Source organism: Lissotriton helveticus, chromosome 12, assembly GCF_964261635.1.
Source record: "Lissotriton helveticus chromosome 12, aLisHel1.1, whole genome shotgun sequence".
NCBI classification, from domain to species: Eukaryota; Metazoa; Chordata; class Amphibia; order Caudata; family Salamandridae; genus Lissotriton; species Lissotriton helveticus.
The window spans coordinates 694273602-694299598 of NC_136073.1; the positions used below are offsets into that span (position 1 = coordinate 694273602).

The 25997-nt window shown below is 47.8% G+C and overlaps 1 protein-coding gene across 2 annotated transcripts in view; it reads right to left on the reverse strand.

The window, feature by feature from the left end:
* The window catches only part of HYDIN (HYDIN axonemal central pair apparatus protein), a 3619565-nt gene that overhangs the window by 2202870 nt on the left and 1390698 nt on the right, over positions 1 to 25997 (reverse strand). For both annotated transcript variants that reach the window (XM_078670948.1, XM_078670947.1), the window contains exon 35: positions 22728 to 22877. In XM_078670948.1, the coding sequence (XP_078527074.1) occupies positions 22728 to 22877 (150 nt within the window). The remainder of the gene's footprint in view (positions 1 to 22727; positions 22878 to 25997) is intronic.

The window sequence follows — 25997 nt, forward strand, 5'->3', positions numbered from 1 at the left end:
AACCAAGGTGACTCCTTTGACTTGGTTTTCTCTTTAAGGGGTTTCAGAGGAGCTATTGCGTCCAGGGTGGACTGTACCCATTCATTATAGTGTGTATAGAGGGTATATGGATCTTCTCCTGTTGGTGGTGGGAATGCGGAGAGGGAGTCAGCCCATTGATTGGGGGGATACCTTCATCCAGTTCCTTCCCCTTAATATCGCCCGAGTTGGGACCGAGGGGGAGCGCAGGATTTTCCAGAGCAGTGGTACCAGGGAGTGGTCGGACCATGGGAGGGGGACCGGAGTTCCTACCTCAAGCCTCTGGTCGTTGCTTAAGACAGCGTCTAGCAAATGGCCTTTATTATGTGTGGGTTCGACCCCTTCTGGAAAACTTGGAGGGCTGCAAGGTTGTTTATAAAGGACTTTGCTAGGGAGTCTGAGGAGTCGTCTAAATGGATGTTTATGTCTCCCAATACTGAGAGATGAGGTGAGGATATGGCTAACTCGGCGACCTTAGAAGGGAGGGAATTCATGAATTCTCCTATGTGACCCGGGGGGCGGTAGAGGAGTAGTCCTGAGAAGGTTGCAGTGGCAGATAAGTCTAAGGCAAAGCTCATGCTCTCACAGTCAGGTATATGTAGGAGCGACAGGAGATAACCCATAGACCACGTTGGGATGGGTGTGTAGCATAAACAAAAACAATTCCCAACAGGTGTAATTTAAAAGGCAATTTTAGCAATGTATGCAGTTTGCATTACATAAAAGAGCAACAAGGAGTCTCTATAATTTTTGAAAAAGCGTTATTATTCGCTAGTTGAAAAGGGGGTTATTTCACATGGTAATACAGTGAAACAGCACTGTACAGAGCAAATCATGTGACAACCCGGTGGCACTTGGTGAGTGGTGATATATACAATTAGTGAAGGTGAAAGTGCAAGTGCTATGGTGAACAGCGTGATCGACGCATAATGACAAATTATACACAGTAATGTCTCCAAAAGTTCAAGTTGTAGTCACTTAGAGGATGATTAGATGAATTGTAACAGGAGCACATAGTATAATATGCGTCATGTAGTAATGCTGTAAAGTCGACGGCGTTTCGATCCCCGGGAGTCTGGATCGTCATCAGGACAGGGTCGTCGATGAGGACAGTGCAAGTCACCCAAGCGCCGGCGCGTGGGTGGCTGGAGTCCGAGCGGTCGCTCTGGAAGCGGCGGCTGATAGAAGGCAGAGATGAATCTGATCAGCACGGATGACAGCGCCTGTATGATTCAGGGCGGCAGAGGCGATTAGGGCTCTCAGGATCTAGAGTAGCTCGCAGTTAATGCGGGAGCTACCGCATTAACTGCGAGCTACTCTAGATCCTGAGAGCCCTAATCGCCTCTGCCATCCGTGTTACAATTCATCTAATCATCCTCTAAGTGACTACAACTTGAACTTTTGGAGACATTACTGTGTATAATTTGTCATTATGCGTCGATCACGCTGTTCACCATAGCACTTGCACTTTCACCTTCACTAATTGTATATATCACCACTCACCAAGTGCCACCGGGTTGTCACATGATTTGCTCTGTACAGTGCTGTTTAACTGTATTACCATGTGAAATAACCCCCTTTTCAACTAGCGAATAATAACGCTTTTTCAAAAATTATAGAGACTCCTTGTTGCTCTTTTATGTAATGCAAACTGCATACATTGCTAAACTTTTCTCACAGTCAGGTATAGCGGCTGGGCAGGCTCTGCATTGGTAGCAGTTTTTAAACAATATCCCTAATCCTCTTCCTCTTCCCCCCTTCCTATCAACTCTCTGTAGTCCATAACCATGCTGTAGTATGGTGCTGATATCTGGGTCAATCTCGTCTTGTAGCCAGGTTTCTGTCAGGAATATGGCATTCGGGTCGAGATTATCTAGAAGGATTGACATTTCTACAGCGTGTTTGGTCAGGGACCGACAGTTTAGGAGAAACATTTTGAAAGGGGATCTGAGGATATCAGTTGGTGTTGGCGAAGGCTTAAGTTCGAAGTGGCAATGGGGGCACCTCTTGATGGCTTTATTTGGACACAGGGAATGAAGGCAGGAAGCCTCTGTATTGGGCATTAGCTTCACAAGGGACTCTAGATCATACCTTATGCGGGTCGGTGATATCTGAGGCTTTTGGCCAGCGGTTCTGGTCCCTGGTCGCGGCAGGGGGCGGACGGGCGCAGACGGGCTTGCCTTTGGCGCGCCCGCTGCGCGCGTCTGCTGCGCGTGCGCTTGCCTTGCCGTTTTTGTAGGGTGGGGTGCTCCAGGACTAGAGCGCTACCCTCCCGGAAGTGGCAGGTGGAGCCGGCGGAAGTGAGACTTTCCTCCCTTCTAGCCCTCCGCTACGAACGGCACAAGCCACGGCGGAACGGGGCTCGGGAGAGTCTGGGCAGTGCCTGAAGTTAGAGCAGACAGGTAGTGTGTGGGGAAAATCAAGTCTATCACAAGTTGAGCCCTGAGATCCTCTAATAATGAGGAAATACAGTGAGAATTGGCCAGATTCCGCCAATCATTCCCCATTTCGCTGATACTTTCAGCGATAATTCAGCTGTTTTCAGTAAAGAACAAGTTACTTACCTTCCGTAACGATGTATCTGTAAGAGACATATGTTAGGTATAGATTACTTACCTTAGAATTACTCCCAGGCATCAGACTTAATCCGGAGAATTTTATCTTTCAGCAGTACCCCTGCACTTCCGCCCTTGGTGTTGTGGTTGCTGGGATGACGTCGCGGTGCCTACTTAGACGGAGCCTCTGCACGCTAACGTGAGTTCTGACATGACTTTACACGCCAGAAACGCAGAGCCATGAAAGACACTGACCACTGGTGCGCCACAACTAGGGTCCTGCAAGGCAGTCCCTACCCCTAGAAATCAGTTTGCAGAGCGGGAAGGATACAGATACATCATTACCGAAGTTATGTAACTTGTTCATCTGATAGAGACTGTTAGGTGTAGATTCCTTACCTTAAAATAGATAACCCAGCAATACCATCCCCGGAGGAGGGTCTGCGAACCAAGTTCACACCAGAAAATCTTGGAGGACAGAACAGGCAAAGTAGTCATCCCTCCAAACTTCACTATCCAGGCAGTAATGTCTGGTGAACGTGTGCATAGATGCCCACGTGGCCACCTGGCAGATGTCAATAAGTGGGACTTCACATGACAAAGCTGTAGTTGCTGCCGTAGCTCTAGTGGAATGAGCCCATAGCCCCACAGGAGGTTCATTTTGCGTAAAAGTGTAACAAATATTTATACAAAGGACTACCCATCTTGAGATTGTACACTTTTGGAAAGCACAACCTTTCTTGGCCCCCGCATAACCAACAAAGAGTTGATCGTTCACTCGGAAAACTTTGGTGTGGTCATGGTAGAAGGACAGCGCATAGTTTGGGTCCAGACGGTGGAATCCCTCCTCCTCTTTGGAAGGGTGTGGAGGGTGGAAAAATGCAGGCAGAGGGATAGTTTGTCCTATGTAAAAAAGGAGTAACTACTTTAGGAAGGAACGAGGGTCTCGTCCTGAACACCACTTTGTCCGGATGCACAGAGAAGAAAGAGGGCTTAGAAGAAAGAGCCTGAAGCTCACTCACTCTGTGAGCATGGGTGATGGCAACAAGAAAGGCAGTCTCTAGAGTAAGGATCCTAAGAGGACAGGTGTGAAGAGGCTAGAAGGGAGCATACATAAGGTAAGTCAAGACAAGGTTCAAGTTAGACGGAGGCATAATGAAAAGAGATGGAGTAAAGAGGTGAATAATGCCCTTAAAGGACCTATTAACAATAGTGGACTTGAACAAAGATGGCTGATCTGTAGCCGCATAAAAACAGAAATGGCTGCCAGATAGCTTTTAAGAGTGCCAGATCAGTGCCCTGCTGGGCCACAGAAGGAACAAAAGAACCTCAGAAAGAGGGGCAGAGAGGGAATCCACAGCCTTTGCTGGGCACCATGCCACAAACTTGTTCTATCGACAGGCGTATACTGTCTTAGTGGAGGGATGCCTGGCAGCCAAGATGACGTTACAGACTTCAGGGGGAAGGTCAAAAGCTGTCAACTGTCACTGCTCAATCTCCACGCAAGGAGGTGGAGGCTGGACAGGTTCAGATGGAGGACCGTCCCCTGCTGCTGCGACAGAAGATCCTCCGGAAAGAGACAGTCTGAGTGGAGGATCAATGGCCATGCTCAGGAGCTCGGGGTACCAGACTCTTCGTGCCCAGTCGGGCCACAAGAATGACTTGGGCCCAGTCACGCTTTATCTTCTTCATCACTCGGGGCAGAAGGGGTACAGGCAGAAAGGCGAACAGGAGGCTGCAGTTCCACTCGTTACGAAAAGCGTCAGAACTGATGACATTGTGCATACTCTTTGGTGGCAAACAGATCTATCCAAGGCTCTCCTCACTGCCGAATTAGACCTTGCACCACTTCTGAGTGAAGATGCCATGCGTGATCCACCAGGCACCGATGGCTGAGTTTGTCTGCTCTGGCGTTCAGAGAACCTGCCAGGTGTTGAACCACCAGGGTCATGCCCTGATGTTCCAGCCATGTCCAAAGGCGAAGAGCCTCCTGACAAAGGGTCCACGCCCCGATCCCGACCTGTTTGTTACAGTACCACATGGAGGTGTTGTTGTCTGTGAACACCTGCACTGCCTTCCCCTTGACAGAGGGAAGGAACGCCTTCAGTGCCAAGCGAATTGCCCAGAGCTCCAACAGGTTGATATGAAGCCTAGACTCTTCCAGAGACCAGACTCCTCTGATCTCCGCCTCTCCGATGTGGCCACCCCATCCCAGGAGTGATGCATCGGTCACCACCGTGAGGTGAGGTCTGGTTGGGGAAGGAAGAAGGATCTGCCTCTGACTCAATCCTGGTTCGTTAACCACCACTGCAGTTGTTGTGCAGTTCCCTCCGAGATCTGGAAGTAATCGGAAATATTCCCCTGATGCTGCACCCACTGGAACTTCAGGTCCCACTGCAGCGCCCACATGCGCCATCTGGCATGATCCACCAGCAGCATGCAGGAAGCCATGAGCAGTGGCGGCTGGTGACATTTGAAAGTGGTGAGGTGTAAATACTGCACTGTGGCGAGCGAGTGCAGCAAGCGAGGCCGAACCACCTATGGGGGTTCGGGGGGGTTCTCACACGAGAACATTTTGAAAAAAGAGTGGGCAAATGGTGCATTCTCAAGCACATTTGGGAAAGAGGTGACTTGGCGAATACATACATCTCTGGGAGTAGCCAGACAAGTCTCTTTGCGCTTGCACAGATACATCTCTCTCCCTGCATTCACATAGGCACAGTCACCCTGCACTCATAGTCATAGACCCATTACTCACCCTTCCCTGACACATTACTAAGCCAGCATTCACCCATCCACATCACTCACTCTGGACTCACACAGGTACACTGCTCAACCTGCACGTACACAGACATCACTCACCCTGGACTCACACAGGCACACTGCTCACCCTGCACTCACACAGACATCACTCACCCTGCACTCACACAGGCACACTGCTCAACCTGCACTCACAAAGACATCACTCACCCTGGACTCACACAGGCATCACTCACCCTGGACTCACACAGGCACACTGCTCACCCTGCACTCACAGTCTCACACAGACATCACACAGGCACACTGCTCACCCTGCACTCACACAGACATCACTCACCCTGCACTCACACAGGCACACTGCTCAACCTGCACTCACAAAGACATCACTCACCCTGCACTCACACAGGCATCACTCACCCTGGACTCACACAGGCACACTGCTCACCCTGCACTCACACAGACATCACTCACCCTGCACTCACACAGGCACACTGCTCAACCTGCACTCACAAAGAAATCACTCACCCTGCACTCACACGGGCATCACTCACCCTGCACTCACACGGGCATCACTCACCCTGCACTCACACAGGCATCACTCACCCTGGACTCACACAGGCACACTGCTCAACCTGCACCCACACAGGCACACTGCTCAACCTGCACTCACACAGGCACACTGCTCAACCTGCACTCACACAGACATCACTCACCCTTCACTGCACTCAATAGGTTTCCTTTATTACAACCTGTCTAGGCCTGACATTGCCTGGTGACAGACTACAGTAGATAACACCACGTCTGCTGGGGACTCTGAGCAGGTGGGGGTGCTTAGCACAGACCTGAGAATGCAAGCAACCTCCCCACAGACACTGGCGTTATTGTAGGCTGTTAGTCACTGCATGCGAAGACGTTCAGCAATTGCCCCCAGCCGTGTGTGCGCCCCGAGGACTGACATCATTCAACCACCATCTGTTAGAGCCAGGAAAACCAAAACAAACATCGACAGAATGTCATTTTTTAAATTGAAGAGCGATCAGCTAAAATTAGATTTGCTTCAAGAAGATCAATATTCATCTATATAAATTACCCAGGGGAACACTCAAAACGACATGCAGTTTAAAAGACGTGTTTCTAAACTGCGCATAGCACACCCCTTCCAACAATATATGCTCCATCGGCATATTCCTTAATAATTAAAAATGATAACCTACATTGTAGTGGCGAATGATTAATATTTGTTCCCTGATGCTCCCAGTTTCTCTCAGATTTTATATTCAATCCTGATTAGCTTTCAGGGCTCACTGTCTTCTGTGCCCCTCAGACACACCAATGATTATTATACATGCACCGCAGACTCGTTAAACCAATCAACAACGCGCAATTATAACAGAATGATGCCCTCTATACTTCTGTGCCACTGCTGCTTGCACACAGCTCTTGCTGCATGCAACATGCTGCTCGCCTAATGTTGTGCAGCGATTTAAATGCCCCCTGACTGGCACGCAGACAGAAGCAGGCACGTCAAGAGCGCTCGAGTCTGACAGGTAGTGCCTGGAGGTGCTACAGCTTTGTTATTGTTATTCAATAGGAAATGCATAAAGAAACTCAACTTTCACTCATTGGCCGTAAGATTAGCAGCACGAAGGAAGCTCGCTTTTCTTCTTCGTACACATGAAGTCATCAGACGTTTTTTAGTGATTTACAAAAAACATATTTATAATTATGATTCACGAACACAAGGGCCAAGGCTTCTACCTTGCTGATACGCACACGTTGTTGTGAAAGAGCACGTGCCGGCCTCGGTGCAGGGCAGGCCTACTCATATCTTGTATACGCAAATAAGTTTCCTGGCTCCCCATGAACTTGTCTCCAAAAGGTAGTAATGGGCTAAAATCTAAATGCGCTTTATTTTCATCTGGTATTCCATCAAAGAAGAACCTGTTCCCCTGACTCGCCCTCTCCCCCTCCAACTTTCTCTCTCCTCTCTGGGTGTGCTGTGTTACTAGAAGGCCTTTGCAGATGTGTAAAGAGAGGTTAATTCGCAGCTTACACACGCAAATGCTTTTCACCTACAGCAAATATTGATCCACTAAGTCCGTTTGTGTGGTATGCATGCTTCATTTTGATTTCATTTCTGTAAGGGTGAAAGATAACACCTGGGAAACTTCTTCCCCAGCTCTTGCAATACTCGCGGGCGTGCCGTGGGGATCATGGGTCATGTCGTGCAGGGCCGGGGGTTAAAATATATATTTTTTAAACTTACCAGGTCCGCGCCGTCTGTGCTCCGGGGTCCAGGTACCATTGCTGTTGGCGCCTAGCCGCCTACAGGAACATCCGCAGATCCCTCACAGCCAATCCTGGCGCCTTAGGGCACAGTTACTCTCTGCCCGCCCAGCCCATTAGAAGACGGAGGCTTGAGCCTTTGCTCAACCCTTGCTCTTCTAATGGGCATGCCCCAGCCACAGCAGGCACTAGTGCGCATAAGTGGGCACGGAGAAAAATGTGCCCTCCGTCCGCACTCATGCGCACTTGTGCTGCTGCCCCTGGTCTGACAATGTGAATGCCTGTCAGTTAGCATGACGTCGGGCCGCCCACCCCCCTCAGACTCCGAAGGGGGTGGGCGGCCCGGCATCATGCTAACTGACAGGCATTGTCAGTTCAGTTCTTCTCCATAGGCATCTCAGACTGAACTTAAGAGTTCAGTTTACTTAAGTTCACAAAAGCCGAGGGAGCTGAGGGCACGGACGGCTGGTGGGGCAACGCCCCAGCGCCCTTAATGGACGCACCGCCACTGGCCATGAGACCCAGCAGCCTCAGGATCATTCTCACCAAAATCCAGGATAGAGGATGAAACATTTGTATCATATCCTGAATATCCTGGACTCACTGTTCGGGAGGATAGGCCCGAAACTGCACTGTGTCCAGAACAACACCGATGAAAAGGAGCAACTGAGAGGGAGCCAGGTGTGACTTAGGCACGTTGATAGTGAACCCCAGAAAATGCAGGAGGTCCACTGTAGTCTGGAGGTGGGAGACGACAGCCTGATGGGAGCCTGCCTTCATCAGCCAGTTGTCAAGACAGGGAAATAATGATCCCTGATCTGCGCAGATGAGCTGTGACCACTGCCATCCCTTTCGTGAACACTCGAGGGGCGCTGGTAAGGCCATGGGGAGCACAGTAAACTGAAAATGCTCATGGCCTACCGTTGACCGTAGGTAGCGTCCTGCAAGCCCAACGCCACCATCCATTCTCCAGGGTCGAGGGAAGACAGAATCGGAGCCAACGTGAGCATTTTGAACTCCTTGCAGAGGAAGCGGTTGAGAGCCCTGAGGTCTAGGATAGGACGCATGCCCTTGTCCTTCTTGGGCACCAGAAAGTAGCGGTAATAGCACCCAAAACCTACTTCTGCCGCAGAGACCCTGCAGAGACCCTTTCAATAGTTCCCTTGGCTAAGAGAGCTAAAACTTCCTGGCAGAAAAGTGCCAAATGATCCTCTGACATGCGATCGAAAAACGGTAGCATGTAGGGAGGGGTAGTCTCGAAGGAGAGGAAGTAGTCCCTTCTGACTATCTGCAAAACCCACCTGACTGATGTGATGGCTTGCCAGTGGGGAAGATGATGGCGAATCCTGTCACCCACTGTCCGCTGATGTGCCTGAATGGTCAGACTAGGAGGGTTTGGAGGCTGTTGCAGGGGGGGGTGGACTAGCCGGCCCGCTAGCTCCTAGACCCATGAGGTCGCTGGGTCCCACGTTCGTGGCCACGCATAGGCTGGGCAGCCTGCGTGGACCGGTAGCTAGGCTGGGCCGGACCTGGTGGGGAACCCCTTCTTTAGCCAAGAAAGGGGCAAAAAGCAGACCGTGGTGGACGGGAGGACACCACGATGCCTAAGGATCTGGCCGTAGCTCAAGATTCCTTAAAGAGCTCCAGAGCAGAGTCTGCCTTGTCAACAAAAAGACAACGGCCATCGAAAGGCATTTCCAGCAGAGTTGCTTGAACATCCCTCGATAATCCAGTTGCCCTCAGTCAGACGTAGCGCCGAAGGGCTACCGACCTGGCAATCATTCTGCCCAGTGAGTCGGTGGTATCCAGTCCACAGCGAATCGTGAATTTAGCTATGTCTCTCCCATCTGCCTCGACTTGAGAGAGAACGGCCCAGGCACTGAGGCAACACTTTAGCAACCGTATCCCAGATTGTATTGGAGTATTGGCCCAAGAGGCATACAGTATTCACGGACTGCAGTGCCAAGCTGGAGTAAGAGAACATGCGCCTCGCAAGATGATCCAGCATCTAGGATTCCCTGTCTGAAGAAGCAGAAGGTAATGCGCCCTTGGAAGAAGAAGCTTGGACCACCAATCTCTCAGGGGAAGGATGCTGGGTGAGGAAAATGGAATTGCCCGGAGCTGGCCAGTGGCGGCGGGCAATTGTCTGTCCCACATGAGCCCATGTGCTGGGCTTGGACCAAGTGCCCAGAAAGGACGTCTGTGAGGGCTTTGTTGAAAGGCAAGAGGGGGTTCTGAGGAAGGTACTGCAGGTTGAAGCACCTCTGTCAGGAGATTAGTCCTGACTGCCACTGTAGGCCCAAGGCCTCGGCTGCCTACACACCACCTCAGCATAAGACACCACCTCCTCCATAGCCACGGTAGGGGGTGAAAGCATGCCAAGTTCTGGGGAAGTGTCCAGACCACTGGTGACACCTAATTTCTCTCTCCAGTCCGGGTCTTCCAGCTGGTCTGCCAAAGGGTCCAGAGACCCCTCCCAGTCCTCATCCGCACCTTCAGTGTGATAGGGAACACCTGGGATCAACAAGGGAACAAAAGTACAATCTGGCATCGGACCCGACGTCGGTCTGGCTCCATTTTGGGGGTGAGGATGGGGACAGCATCGGGCAGGGGGACGGCTGATGTCGGTCATTAGGATCTATAAGGCCACTCTTTGCCTGCCAAGATTCTCATCAGTAGCGCAGATCTGACTGGAACTCTGCATCATTGATCAGTGGATGGCTCAGGCAGCTAAGTTCTTAAATATGTGCCAGAAACTCTGGCTGGCCAGGAGAGGAAGCTTGGAGGCTTTATTGTGGCATGAAATCCAATCAGGCGAGGTCAGGCGGTTCACTCCATGTACCTTGAGGAATCTTGCAAACAGATGAATTCTACAGAGCTTTGGAACTCGCATGTATCCCAAAATGACTTCAAGCAAAGTATCAGAAGGCGAGTACAATTTCAATCGTGCCAGCTTGACATGGATGTTTTGACAAAGTGAGGGTACTTCTGGACAGTTATTAGCTCCTATAGGCAGAGGCTTCAACAACCCTACCTGGCCTGTACATGTTCAAAATACAAAACAAATACGTTTTTGGTTCGAAGGCTGGAGGAATGGCCATTTCTGAAACATTTAGTCGGGTTGCGTAGTGCTTATGAGGAATCATTCCAACACATAGCCTGCAGAACAGAAAGTGCTCCTAAGACCAGAATGGAATAAATTAGGCATCCGTTCATGTCGGCAGGTCATCATCAATGTCCTCAATCCGGACAACATTGTCATGAACATTTAACTGGTCAAGTTTGTAGACTTAGCGGTCAACAAACTAAGTAGGTAGAATGAAGCTCGTGGTGAGGTATGAGCCATAAGTTTAAACATCTACTACGACGTCTGCTTTTTAGTGCATGGAGGCAGCCCTGATTAAGAGCAATCTAGAGGTTTTATTTGATGATAGGTATTCCATAAGGAGCTACAAAATAGTGAACAGTGGCTCTGGCCCAAAAGAATGTTTAGCTGGCAGCACCAAGGAGGTGCGGACTGTGTTTTATAAATTTAACGTATCCTATGAATAGCTATTTGTAGCATGCACTGAGGTTTTTAGGTTATCTATTGCTTTAAGGTATACGGAGCTTTATTATGGAATAGTGTTTAATAGGAAATAGCTGGTTACTGTTAGAAATTGGACTTCTGGTTGGCAGAGGTATGTACCCTGTCCAAGCAGGAACCACAATCCTAGCCAGGGTAAGTCATATACACACCCAGAATTAACCTGTGCTCACCCTCAGGTAGCTTGGCACAGAGCAGGCAGGCTTAACTTAAGATGTAATGTGTAAAGTATGTGTGCAACACAACACACAGTAACCCAATGAAAACACCACAACAAGACTCCACACCATGTTAGAAAAATGAATTGTGATTTTATAAATAAAACAAGACCAACCCGACAAAAATCCAATGAGTAGAAGTAGAGATATGATTTTTTAAAGAATAAAAATGTCAATAGTGCTTTGAAGCAATAAGAACAAATGGGTGTTATCTGGTCGCATTGGACTGGGACAAAGTCAAGAGTTCAGACCGACAGCGATGGAGCATGGGCTGTATACAGGAGCAACGCAGACCCACTAAACAAAGTACCTTGATCCTGGTTGCAACAGCGAGATGTGGGGTGCAGCTGAGCAATGTGTCAGTGTCAATCCCAGCGAGGTGATGCGTGTATTTACTTCACGCAGTGGCGACAATGCGTTGGTTCCAAACATGATGCGCCGAGTCGAGAGGCGTTGGTTACGAGAACGATGAGCGAGGTTTCTCCACGCAGTCAAAGGAATGCGTTGATCTTCCCACACTGCAGCAGCTGCGATACGTTGGTTCCGATGTATGGGTTCCTTGAAGCGATGCGCTGTATCCAAGTGCGATTCACCAATTCTGCTCCAGATCTGCAATGATGAGTCAGTTCTGGTACGAGCAGACAGGAGATGTGTCAGTTTGACTGGCGCAAGCATCTAGGTTGACTTCCAATGGACCAGGAGGAGGTGGGTAGATTTTTTTTTTAATCAACTTTATTTATCATTATAATCACATCAAACATAGATTCACAATGCAAATAGTAGCAGATACATTTTCCTCAACTTCAACAGGACAAACTCAGATTCTCACTACCCATGCATACAGTTAAGTCTGTTCCCGCCTCTGGCCTCGGTGGTGGTGGTTGGTGTGTGTTCCGAGTGGGCGCACTACCCTGTCTCCTGCACCCCACATGTCTGAGAAGTGCCGGTACTGACACGGGATCCCGTCCACAGTCATACGGTACCCTGTGTGTTCTGAACAATTCCCTGTCCCGTTTGCTTATCCTGAGACCTGTGAGAATAGTTAGTCCCTGAGGGGCAGCCATATGTCTTTGAGTCGTGATCTGGGTGGTTGTAGTTCTGCATACAGTTCACTCGTAGTGTCGGAGTATGTCATGCTCTTGAGCCAACTCTTGGCTGTGGGTTTCTGTCTAGTGCCCCAACGAAGGATTATTTCTCGTTTTACTAGTAGCATGGCAATAGCTATGAATCTGCGTGCGCTCTCGAGCAGTGGTTCTATACAGCCTTTCATTGCAATTAAAGGAGTAGCTGGTATCTGTGTCCCTACCATCTGTTGTACTAGGCAATATATGTCCTGACAATAAGCTTTCAGTATGGGGCAAGACAAGGTCATGTGGATAAAGGATGTTGCCTGTAGATTACATTTGGGACAGTGTGTGAGGGTGGAACTGTTTATCCGAGTCATCCGTTGGGAAGTGACATAAGCCCTTCTAAGCATTTTAAATTATACAAGTTTGTGTCTGTGGTTACATGATACTAACTTAATTTGCTTACAACACACTTTCCAAATGGCGTCCATGAGTGGCTGCTCTATGTCTGCAGCCATGCGTCCCTGACCTTAGCGTCCGCTGTGGCTCAACGCGAGAGTAGCTTTATATAGTCTGGAAGTAATATTGTTGCCACCGTTATCTGTTATACTAGCAGGAGGGGGTTACATTCTACCAGTGATAATGGGTATGTGGGGATCACGCTTCTGATTACGCTCTGTATCCTGGTCAGTACGAATTGATCCATTAACATAGCTGTCTCGAAGCGCTGGTCTTCAGTGCGAATAAAAACATGCCCTCTCGGGAATAAATCCCCAATCGGTTTGAGCCCTAGTAGGGTGAGTGTGCGCTGACTTCCATTGTTTATCGTGGGTGGGAGCCAGGGGATCATGGGAAGGGGTAGCGCTGGAGAGTACGGCACCGACCCAACTGTTTTCATGCACAATTTCTTCCATGCCCAACATGACGTAGATAATGATTTGAATGTCATGGTGGTCCCCTGCAGGTGGGTAGACTTTGATATCCCAGAGTCACAGAAACAGGAGGCAAGCCAACAAGCCCTTGGAGATCACTCTAAGTTCAAGCAGAGCCCATTCTTCCTCAGCAGAGGCAGAGAGTAGCAGGACAGCACAGCAGAAAATGAGTTCTTCCAGAGTAGCAGCCCAGCAGAGTGACAGTCCTTGTAACAGCAAATCAGTTCTTCTTCCTGACAGTTTCTTTACAGGTCCAGAAGTGTCTGATTTAGTGGGGTCAGAGATCCAGTATGTATACATAGTTGTGCCTTTGAAGTGAGGGTGACTTCAAAAAGGGTCTTTGAAGTGCACAGAGGCCCATTCTTCCTAGCCCTTGTTTCAGGCTCACTATAAGGGGGTTAATCAGCCCTTTTTGTGGGGAAAGGACACTGCCTATTCAGGTGTCAGCTCCTCCTTTCCATCCTGTCAAGGATGAGCCATCAGGATGCAGGGCACTCAGACACGCCTAACATTCATTTGTGTGCGGCTGTCTGAATGGAATGCACAAAGTCATGCTGTCACCCACCTCAGACGTGCATTGTAGACAGGTTAAAGGCACACAGAGCTTTAAGGGCAGAGAAAGACAAACTTTCTAAAAGTGACATTTCTAAAAAAGTAATGTTAAATCCAACTTTATCAACAGAGAGGATTGATCATTACCATTCCAACGATACAAAACATGACAGAGATAATCCTTCTCTATCAGGAATTACAGCTTAAAAGTGAAATATGGAATTCCCTTATTAGAGAAATAGGCCTCTGAGTAGTGAACAAATATTTGGGGTGTTTTTCACTACCAGGACATGTAACACTTAAAAGTACATGTCCTAACCTTTACTTGCACAGTCCTTTGGGCTACCCTGGGCCTACCTTTGGGGTAACTTCTGTTTAATAAAAGGGGAGTGTTAAGGCATGGCAAGGGGTTTTGAATGCCAGGTCGACATTGCAGTAAGACTGCATTGCACACACAGGCTCTGCAGTGGTAGGCCTGAGACATGTTTTAAGAGCTACTTGTGTGGGTGGCACAATCAGTGCTGCAGGCCCACTAACACAATATAATGTACAGGCCCTGGGCACAGGTAGTGCACTCTACTAGGGGCTTACCAATAAATTAAATATCCCATTGTGGATAAACCAATGTTTATGTTTATGTTTTCAGATTTCTAGAGCGCATGGCTGCCCGTGAGCGTCCCAGCGCTAGTAATAGAATGTGTGAGGGCAAATGCAGGGAAATTAGGGAAACAGCCAGGTTTAAGAAGCTTATGAAAGGAAAGGAGATTGGGTTGGGCGCGGATGTCCAGTGGGAGTGAGTTCCAGAGTTTGGAGGCTTTGTACGAAAAGAGGCGGCCTCCTGACCGGGCCCTCTTGATCTTTGGTATGGCGGTCAAATGTAGATGCATGAATCGAAGAGTTCTATTGCTTTTGTATGGGGAGATAAGGTCCTTTAGAATAGACGGGGCCTTGCCATGCAGAATTATAGGGGTAATGCACAGGGCCCTAAAATGTACTCTTTCGACGATGGGCAGCCAGTTCAGTGACCTGAGGGCCGGCTTAGCTGAGCTGTGGTTGTTAGCGCCCGTTAAAATCCGAGCCGCAGTATTTTGCACAACCTGCAGTTTAGCTTTCACTTTCTGTAGAGCGCCCAAATACAACGCATTGCCGTAGTCCAGTCTGGATAGTATAAGGCCCTGTATCAAGAGCTTCCTTGTCTGAATGGGCAGCAGCGAAAGGATTTTTCGCGCCGTTCTAAGGAGGCCGAAACTGGCTCCCGCAGTTTTTCTGGCTTGAGTATTAAGTGTGAGGCCTTGATCGAGCCAGATCCCCAAGCTTTTAATGTCTGATTTAGGAGTTGGAGGCCACAGCGTCTCTGGGCGGAAATAAGACTGATTGCCCATAACCATGATCTCCGTCTTGTCGCTGTTAAGCTTGAGATGGGAGCTGTTCATCCAGCTGGCTATGTCACCGAGACAGGAGTACAGATCGATGGAAGGACAGTCCTGTTGACCGAGTGCCACCACCAGCTGGGTATCGTCGGCATAAGTCAAGAGCTTAATGCCATGGGGTAACAATTTTTTCAAGAGGGGACATATAAACATTAAAAAGCGTGGGGCTCAGAGATGAGCCCTGGGGGACGCCTCAGTGTATTGGAGATAAAATTGCCCTCTGCCACCTGAAATGACCGATTATGTAAAAAGGATCTCAGCCAAGACAGATCAAGTCCTGAAATTCCCAATTCTCTCAACTGCTGAACCAGCGTTTGATGGTTAACAGTGTCGAAGGCCGCGCTTAGATCCAGGAGGATCCCTGCCACTGATCGCCCTGAATCCAAGATCTTCCTCGCCTCTTCCACCACTGCTATCATCGCAGTCTCCGTACCTTGGCCAGGTCGGAAGCCCGTCTGTGAGGGTTTAAGTAAGTTGCTTGCTTCCAGATAGTCAGATAGCTGCCGGTTGATACATTTTTCTGCCATCTTGCTGGTACCTGGCAGTAAGGAAATAGGCCGAAAGTTGTTCAGCTCCAGGGGGTCGAGATTGTTTTTTTTTTAACAGGGCTTTGACTACAGCCCTCTTCCATTTCGGAGGTACGACTCCCAGTGACAAAGAGGTGTTAATCAGGTTTGCCATTGGGGCGAGGATAGTAGGAGCAACTAATTTTAAGATATGTAATGGAACTGGGTCGAGCGGGGAACCGCTTTTCATAGACTGGAAGATGGGGGAGAGGATGTCTATTGTGATGGGGGCAAATGAGTCCAAGCTATGCTCGACTTGCTGTGCTGCTAACGGGGGAGGGACATCTAGATCAGCATGGTTATCCGTAGGAAGGTGCTTCAGAATGTTTTGGATCTTCTGATTGAAGAACTCAGCCAGTTCATTACAGCGGCTGTCCGAAGGGGCTACCTGGCAGGGGGGGTCGGGACTTTTAAAAGTTTTTTCACTATTTGAAAAGTTTCTCTTGACGAGCTCGTAGAAGATCTAATTTTTTCTGCAAAAAAAGCAATTTGCGAGAGTTTGAGTGCCTTTTTGTAGTTTAACCCCTTCGACGCTCATGACGAGCCCAGCTCGTCATGGAGTTTCCATTGGTTTCAATGGAAATTACATGGGATTCAACAAATAGGCTTAGCATCCAAGTGGTTAGGATCATCAGCTTATAGTCCCGCTTTCTGCCGAGGTCATAGTCCTTCTTCCTTGCCCTTTCGGCCTGCTTACAGAGTTTTTTTTGCAGACGGACCTCCTCAGTAAACCAGGGCAGGGTGGCTTTTTTCCGAGGATTCAGGGTACATTTTTTGGGGAGGACTGTGTCCAGAGAATTTTCAATCCATAAGGTGAACATGGTATCCGCTAGTACGGGGTCCCCCTCACAAGTAGGCGGGGAGAGTTCCAGGGTGTGTTTCCATTTATCTGTGTCCAACTTTGACCATGGGCGCGCGGGCCTTCGGAGGGCTGCACTATAATGGTGAATGATCGGAATCCACCAACTGAACAGGATAAGAGAATGGTCTGACCATGGCACTGGAATTGGTGCGCACACTTTGAAATCAGGAATATTAGAAAAAATGGGGCCCAAAAGGTGCCCCAGGGTGTGCGTGGGTTGATGGTTACCCAAATTGAGCTGGGACGATGCCAGGTCTAATAACAGCTCAGTAGCACAACTATCTTTGTTATTATCAAAGTGAATATTTAGGTCCCCTAGGATCATAAGGTTTGGAAGCGTGCTAGCCAGGGTCAATGATGTTTCCAAAAGCGAGCTACAGAATTGTTCAATAGTCCGTGGTGGGCGGTAGATAAGGAGTCCAGAAAGCGATTTACATGGAGAGACTTGAATAGTGAAATATACGTTTTCGCAGTCTTGTATGGGACTGCTGTGAACCCGGCAGGAAAGGTGCTCCTTATATATTATGGCTATCCCCCCACCCTTTCCCTGCGTTCGGTCCAGGCGTTGTATTAAGTAGCCTGGAGGCATAGCCTGGACGATGTCCGGGTCAGAATCCGGGGCTAACCATGTCTCTGTTAGAAACAATATCTCCAATTGATGTTCTTCAACTAATGTATTGATTTCTAATTCATGTTTCGTCAGAGATCTGCAATTAATCAGGGCCATATTAAAAATAGTGTGATGAGGGCGACAGGACTCAGACTTAGATAGCACATATGGGCAATAGAGGCAACGATTACGAGACCCCTCAATTGTGATTGAATGTGCGCAGGGAGGCGGCATAGGCTGTCTCAAGAGGAGCAGGGACTCCTTGGAGTATTCTAGCGGGGTATGAGGATTAGAGGTATTAGTATTAGTCCCTAGGCCCGGCGCGGATAGGCTTACCTCTGGCGCACCAACGACGCGCCTGCTGCGCTCGTCCGCTGCGCGTCCGAGTAGGAGGGGACATTTTGTAGTGGATGGGCCAAATCGCCCTCACCACTAGTCCGCCGACCGAGATTACCCCCAAGATGGCGCCTGTGTCGGAGAGCTCGAGATCCTGCTCCTGCGTCCCAGGTGACCCAAATCGGCCGCCTGAGAAAGTGTGGACCCTCGGGAGGGGCGAATGGAAAGGAAGGGGAAAGGAAGGGGAAAGTGAGGGGATTCTTAGTAGATGTTACCATGTTTAGGGAAAAAACACATGCAATTTTTAACTAGTCAGCAGTGGTAAAGTGCTCAGAGTCCTAATGCAAACAAAAAGGTCAGAAAAATAGGAGGAGGAAGGCAAAAGGTTCGGAATGACCCTTCAGAGAGGGGCATTTTCCAACCGTTAATTTAACTGATTCTTACTGAATTAAGTTTACTGCTTCTGGAATACATATTTTTTTAATGTAGCCATAGTTTCTGTTTTAGCTTAATTTAATTATTTTGAACATACAGTTGTTCTGCTAGGTGGTTTATCAACACTTGTTTCATTGTATAAGCAAAATCATAGGATTAACTATAAGGTATTATTGATAAGTTGAATTTAATGAAATCCTTACACATGAAATACTAGTGCACTGTTTATGCTCTTTTTATTTTGTAATGGTTTTAAAAAACAAAAAAAAAAAAAATACATTGTACATTGAATGGTCTCAAGACGTTGTTAGCAAACCTCTGGCAGGCTTCAACCTAAAAATATGTTCCAAGATTCATCATGTATGCACAGATACTCTACCCTTTTGAGAATATCAAAAAGAAACTCATGAAGAATCAAGGTTCAGCAAGGACTGTTTGCATCAAGTACATTAAGCATAATTGAACTACAAGAGTCTCATAACTTCTGCCAACTGTGGGTGAGATTTTCCCACAAACACTTTTCTAGGCACTACTCAGAAGACCTTCTACCCTACATGAAACACGCAGGTGAGGTGGTTGCAAGGGTTATTAAATTAGGCAAAACTTTGCTTTTTTAAAGTCTCTTAATTTGTAATATTGGGGCAACTTGTGCAACTTTTTAGTCTAGCTAGACCGAATAAAGTTATTCTGACTTACTGATTGCAAGAACAGATCTCCTGACGTAATGTTTTTCAGTTTGACTACATTGTCTGATTTATATGCTTTAATATAATTTTTCTATTTTAACTAATGAGTGAATGCTGCTAGTAGAGAGGGTGGAGACCAAGGAGAGGAGATAAGGAGGGGCAACTAACCATACCAGTGTTGTGAAGCTACAGTGATCTTATTGAATAAGGAAATCTGTTATAAGAACTGCTGCCCCAACTGACTATGCTGTCCAGCAAGGGCTGGATGTTGCTCTAGTTGTTTCTGTGTGTAAACAGGGATTGTAGGAGAGTAGGGTCTGCTTCCTATGGTTACCCCAACTTTTTTCTGTGATTCTCTGGTTTTTCAACTTTAGTGTGGCTGTGGCTCTGCTAATCAGGCTCACAGCCCAGCTGTTCTCTCTCTAAATTAATACCATGTACTTTAGGTACATACCAGATTGGTTACTGGGTCACCCTTGTGAGCCCCTGTATAGTGTACCATAGGTACCCAGGCCATAGGTGCAACCTAGGCCTACCAGGGGCTGCAGCATGTATTGTGCCACCCCGGGTTTGCCTTCCAAACTGACACCACAGGTCTGTTCTTGCAGCCTGTGTAAGGTGGTGTAATCACCCCTTACTTAGATATAGTATACCTATATCTATATACATATATACACAGATATACACCTATGTCACTCCTAAGGCAGACCTCGACTATCCTGGAGGTAGATTGCTTGGTTTTATGTGAGAGGGTGCCCTGGCATGAGCTGAGCCCCTCTGCAGCTTTCGGAATCATCTCCTTATAGCTGTTCTATGATATAGCCATACCATATACTCTTAACTGCATTATAATCCTCGCAGTTAATGCTAACTTTGGTTTAGCTTTATCCAAACATGTCGTGTAAGGTGTCAAACACTTTGGAATACTACCCCCCCCCCACCAGTTCTGGTGGTGGGGGTAACATTCCACCCTTCTAGAGGGAGAAGACATGTAGTTACTGGTTTACCCGGTTAAAGTTAAAGAGAGCCTCAGCATCACAAAATGGATGCTGCTGCCACAGACACGAGTCTGCCCTCCTGGTGCTGGACGAAACTCCGGCAGGGGAGGCCTGGACAATAGGTTTCCTGTCCAGACAGGCTCTTAGTGTATTGGGGCAGGGAGGGTTGCATTTAGTGAATGCTTTCCAGACACTGCCTGGAGCACACAAGGTGCTCCATGCATTTCCCAGTTCAAACCAGTTGCTGGGGCACTCAGCCCTAGCTCTGGCGCGAAACTGGACAAAGGGGAAGGGGTGTAACCACCCCCACCCCAGGTCTACCCGTAGGAGGGACCTTAGAGTTAGTCCAACCCCTAAACTTACTATAAGAATAGAACCCCAGTCCATAGGACTTTAGATTACTCTGGACGAAACTCTGCAACATATATCCTGGACCTTCGACATTCCATTTCGACTGGAAGACGGAAGAAATCTCCCTTGTGGTCAAGAAGTGACCACTCCGTTCAAACAGGCACCAACAGCATCTTCGCCAGTCTGCATTTTCGAGGCTCCCACCGGACCCTGAAGAATCTGCGACACAGGACCAGACTTCCAGACATCTCTGACCCCGACCTTCGCTCTGAGCAAAGCTGAGAAACGTGGGACCGGAACTCCTGGACATCCTGCATTTTGCTACCTGCATCGACTTCCCGAGGTATCCCAAAGTTGTGCATTGGGGTGCTTGAAGCCCCAGCCCGACCCCCTTTTGCACCGAAGCTCAGAGGCCCACACTCCACGAGTGTCCAGTGGGCCCGCTTTGTGCATTTCAGCTCAACGCGTCTTCGCGGTTCCTAGCCCGTTAGCTAGTGAGCCCCCAGGAAGACCACTCTTGAAACTATTTTGATTTCCTGGTTGCTCCAGGCTTTCTCCAGCTTCCATGCAAAGGAGAAGCGCCCCAGACCTTGCTGGTCTGCACCAAAGCCAATCTCGACATCTTGCGTGGATTGCGTTTGCGGAGGCTTGTTGGGTCTAATCCGGATACCGACACCGCAGTCAACTAGATACGTTGTGGGACAGCTCGAATCCAGCTCCTGGTCATCGCCGACGCCTCCTGGTCCTCGTGGCTTAAGAGACAAACTTCACATTTTCACCAGAAATCACCCGACATCTGGTGGCTTCTTCCTATTGCCGCCCTGGTCACTGGCTAGTGGCCCTGACTCTGTCTCCTCTGCTTTCAGATTCTTCACATCTCCGATCCCATCCTTGGATCCACCCGGACACTTTTCCTCTGGACACCTGCAGCACTTCTTCGCAGCTCTCCATTGGAATCGACGACGAAACCTGACACGAAGACACCTATGCACCCGGCTTCCCTGGGTGAGGTAACAGGCGTACTCCGGTGCTCCCGTGGGTATTGACTCTCCAAGTGTCATAGTCTAAAAGGGTTCCATCGCAGTTCATCTCCTTGTACCCTTAATCTTTAAAATTGTAACTTGTTTGTTTCCCATAGAAAGTCAATGGTAACCCGCGGCTGTGTTAAGACACGGCACGCATCTCCCGTGGGAATCCTATATCCTAACCTTTGGTTGTTCTGAGTAGCCTCAGCGATTCCACAGGCCCTAGGCCTGCTTTCTATTCCTCACGTGGTTCTTATACCACTATTTTAGTATATGGTTTGTGAGGCCCCTAGGGCGAAACGTATACTGTGCAACTTATCGTATGCTAATTAAGTTCCTTGTATTGTACTTTTACCTCTGACCTCATAAAGAGTCCAGAGGGGTTGTGTTTAGAATAAATACATATATATTTAATATATACCTTGTGTGGTGTGCTTTCATTTGGTACTCAAGAGATTATAAATGGTAAAACAACTTGCTTAACTCGTCTTCAAGTCTTAGCCTGAAGGCTGCTCTCCACAGCTACCCCTAGGATAGCTTTCTATAAGGTTGACTTTATAACCTACCATCAATAAGGGTCGATTAGACTGGTGCAAGGTGCCCACTAGAATAGTGGACATCATATACCAGGCTAACTTCTCACAGGGATGAAGGAGTTAAATTTACTACAGCCATCACTTGTTTCCATTAGCTTGCAGAGTCACAAACCTCAGTAAAAAATATAATTATTTAATCTTCACCTTGGATTCACTGCTCGACAGACTGATGTGTGCCTGATCAGTACACTTCCTGCTTTGCAATGGCCGCCACGGAACCCGATCGAACCCACGGATTACCATGTTCCTTGACTGTACTGCTTTATCTACAACAATCTCTAGGCCTAGGCACATGGACCCCGAGTATGTCTATAGAACTTGTTCACATCGCTTGCTATATAAAAATCATGCCAACGTTTACGGCACACCACTTTCAAATGTCACCAGCCGCCACTGGGCAACACTACCCAGGGCCATATCTTGGAAAGATACGCCTTTGCAAATGACCTGTGCGCATTCCATAGCATCACATTTTGCAATCCAAACACATACATAAATGTCGTTTTTGGCGCTGTGTAGTTTTTTTTACTTGCAGTCTGCATGAACTGACACATCCACAAGCTATTTTAGCATTAGTGCTAATGAGGATTGCAGAAAAACACATTGAATTTGGCATCCCCACATTAACACTAGCCCTAATATATGTAATTACACAGTGCACATGAAAAAGAAATACTGACTTTTTCTTTAATATGGAATAGCAGAAATGGAGATGTTAGAACACGAGTAGGAGCGGTTTGCACACACGCTCTTTTCCACTTAAGGCCATTAAGCACCCCATGTTCTTTCTATGGGTAAAACACCAGAAAAATAACGTCTCTCACTAATCAAACGACGGTTTAACACAAAAGGTCTTACCTCCTCCAATGGCATGAACTTCACCTGCACGTTGACCTTCTGACCTGATACCAGTGTGCCGAAGGGTGGCAGCATCTCGAATATTTGAGGCGGTGGCTTCAGCTCCTGGCGTACCTTACGGCGGAGGTACATGGGCACGTGCTTGTCAACCTGGGCATTTGAATTTAGAAAATAAGGGTTATGTTAGATGGCACACTTACAACTGCAAATCTCTTACGGATACTAAAATCTAGGCGATACATCAGATCAGTAAGGGTTTTAGAGTACTGTAGCAATGAAACTCTACAAATATGTGACATACATGTGTGGCTTCCATTATAAGACTACTGCACGCATTACATATGACTCATGTTTTTGTAGGAAATGAGGTTATTCTATCCACAGGATCCTGTGGATTGTCACCTGGGATTTTCTTATTTACTGAAAGCAAGTGCCACTATCTCTTTTTTTTTGTTAATCTGAAGCACTTTTGTTACTATGGACAGATATGGGAGGTTGCTCCGCATCAGATCAGAGTAGATTTCCCAGGCCTGTTACTGCATTAGGGTAACTGCAGTACTGAATTTATAAAGTAAAACACAAAACTAGCTAAAATAGGATTTACAGTTTTCCGCCTAATGAATAATATCTCTGCATGGAGTGGGTCATACCCCGTTGGTGCATATTTTATTTTATAACCAGACGACATAAGATAAATGTAGGGTCAAAGAAACAACACAAATTCGGATAGAAAGATACAATTATAAATGAACCGCTGAACATTTTTATTTTGAGAAATAATTTCTAATATCCTGATGACCGGTAATACTAAGGAACGACAAGGATCCAAAACATTTTCATTAACACATGTACATCTGATTCGAGTAAGTCAATTGCTGAAATGGATATGAGGAAATAATTAACCACAAAGTTAAAACGAGAAAGTGTAAAACCAAGTTCAGTGCCAGAAACTGACGACAAAATAAGTATGGAAAGACGTCTTACCTCTGACAAGCTGTGGAAATATGAGATGCAAACATTATATGTGCAATAAGCATATTTGTTGTAAATTTTTAGAACAAGCAAACTGTAAACCGACCTGAATATTTTTCCTCTCCATGCCCTATTTGAGTGTAGTGTTATAAAAAACAAGGGAAACCCAAAAGGAATTATACTAAGGTCCTTGGGCGGTAGTTTATTTCAAGAAACAGTGGACCCTAGTTCATCAGGATCAAGTAAATGATAGACATACACTAAATAGTACGTATGTCCTTTGTCCAGCCGGACAGGAATTTATTAGTTTCAGTGTTTAGCATTAGTTCATATAATCAAAATTTATACACAAGTGGGCACAACCAGTGACCCACAGGAGACAAGACAAAACAAGAGGAGGAAGTTTATGTAAGGGCGCACAAGGCGGTCTGTACTAGTATTCAGTTTTACAGACTTGGTTTTGTTTTAACACACCATTGTAAGTGACATTATGTGACATTTTTAAGTACATATGGTGCTCTTAGGTCGACGACGTTTCGATGCCACTACTGAAATGCAGGCATCATCATCAGGACAAAATTATATATCATGTTTGTCTTGAGAACATTTATAAACTCAGCCTATATGGCAGACTCGATTGTTTCACCCCTGAGGCGGAAGCCGGGGGCTCTCTAAGCTTTCCCTATCGCCCACGGGCATTTACCGAATTTATTGCCAGAATTTGTTTTAAAACTTATAAATATTTTAAATTGTGCATTTTTACTTGTCTGCGTCGCTGCTCCCTCGGCGCGAGAATCACGTCGCTCCGAGGCCCCTCATAGCCATTCCTTGACCGGTTCAGCCGATTCAGGGCTGACGCCGGTAGGCTACGAGGGGGGACGCCATCTTGGGGGAGGAATAGGGTAGCGGTCCAGTAGTTGGACGCTTCCCGCCCGCCCAGTTTACTTAAGGAGCGTTTTCTTACCTGCACTCAGACTCGATTGTTTCACCCCTGAGGCGGAAGCCGGGGGCTCTCTAAGCTTTCCCTATCGCCCACGGGCATTTACCGAATTTATTGCCAGAATTTGTTTTAAAACTTATAAATATTTTAAATTGTGCATTTTTACTTGTCTGCATCGCTGCTCCCTCGGCGCGAGAATCACGTCGCTCCGAGGGCCCTCATAGCCATTCCTTGACCGGTTCAGCCGATTCAGGGCTGACGCCGGTAGGCTACAAGGGGGGACGCCATCTTGGGGGAGGAATAGGGTAGTGGTCCAGTAGTTGGACGCTTCCCGCCCGCCCAGTTTACTTAAGGAGCGTTTTCTTACCTGCACTCGGACTCGATTGTTTCACCCCTGAGGCGGAAGCCGGGGGCTCTCTAAGCTTTCCCTATCGCCCACGGGCATTTACCGAATTTATTGCCAGAATTTGTTTTAAAACTTTTAAATATTTTAAATTGTGCATTTTTACTTGTCTGCATCGCTGCTCCCTCGGCGCGAGAATCACGTCGCTCCGAGGCCCCTCATAGCCATTCCTTGACCGGTTCAGCCGATTCAGGGCTGACGCCGGTAGGCTACGAGGGGGGATGCCATCTTGGGGGAGGAATAGGGTAGCGGTCCAGTAGTTGGACGCTTCACGCCCTCCTCCACTCTGGATAAAAAGATGACTTCCTCCCGTCCGCGCAGCGGGCGGGCACAGCGGGCGCGCCGACGGCGCGCCTAAGGCAAGCCCGTCTGCGCCCGTCAGCGACAGCTCAGCGCTTAGCGCCAGGACCCCTGGTCATTTTGATCCAAATCATCATTCCAGGAGGGTATACAGCCGCAACCAACTTCTGAGCCTTAAGGGAGTGATGGGAGTTGATTGCAGATGCACAATTCCTGGCAACGAGATGCCTGCCATGCCCAAGGTTTGTTTAGCATGTCGCTCTCGCTTACCTGATATTTTGTGGACACCAATTAAGGGCCTAACTAGCCCCCACTATGTGAAAAAGGATAGAGAAGAAAATACAATTAACTGCCTTCTTATCAATGCCAGATCCCTGGTTAAACACAGTACTGAATGCGCAGATCTGAGCCTAGAGAAAAAGGCTAAAATTGTATTTATTACCGAGACTTGGACGGATGCGGCCTCAGGACCGGACCTGGTTATTGCCACACCAACAGGCTACTGCAGCCGTGTTCTGGACAGAATTGGTCAAAGGGGGGGAGGGATTGCTATCATTTATCATGCCTCGATCCAGGGCACATTTCAGATAGTGACCTCTCAGTCGACTGAGGCACTGGGATTTAAGCTTTCTATTTCCAATCACTGCACCTTCCA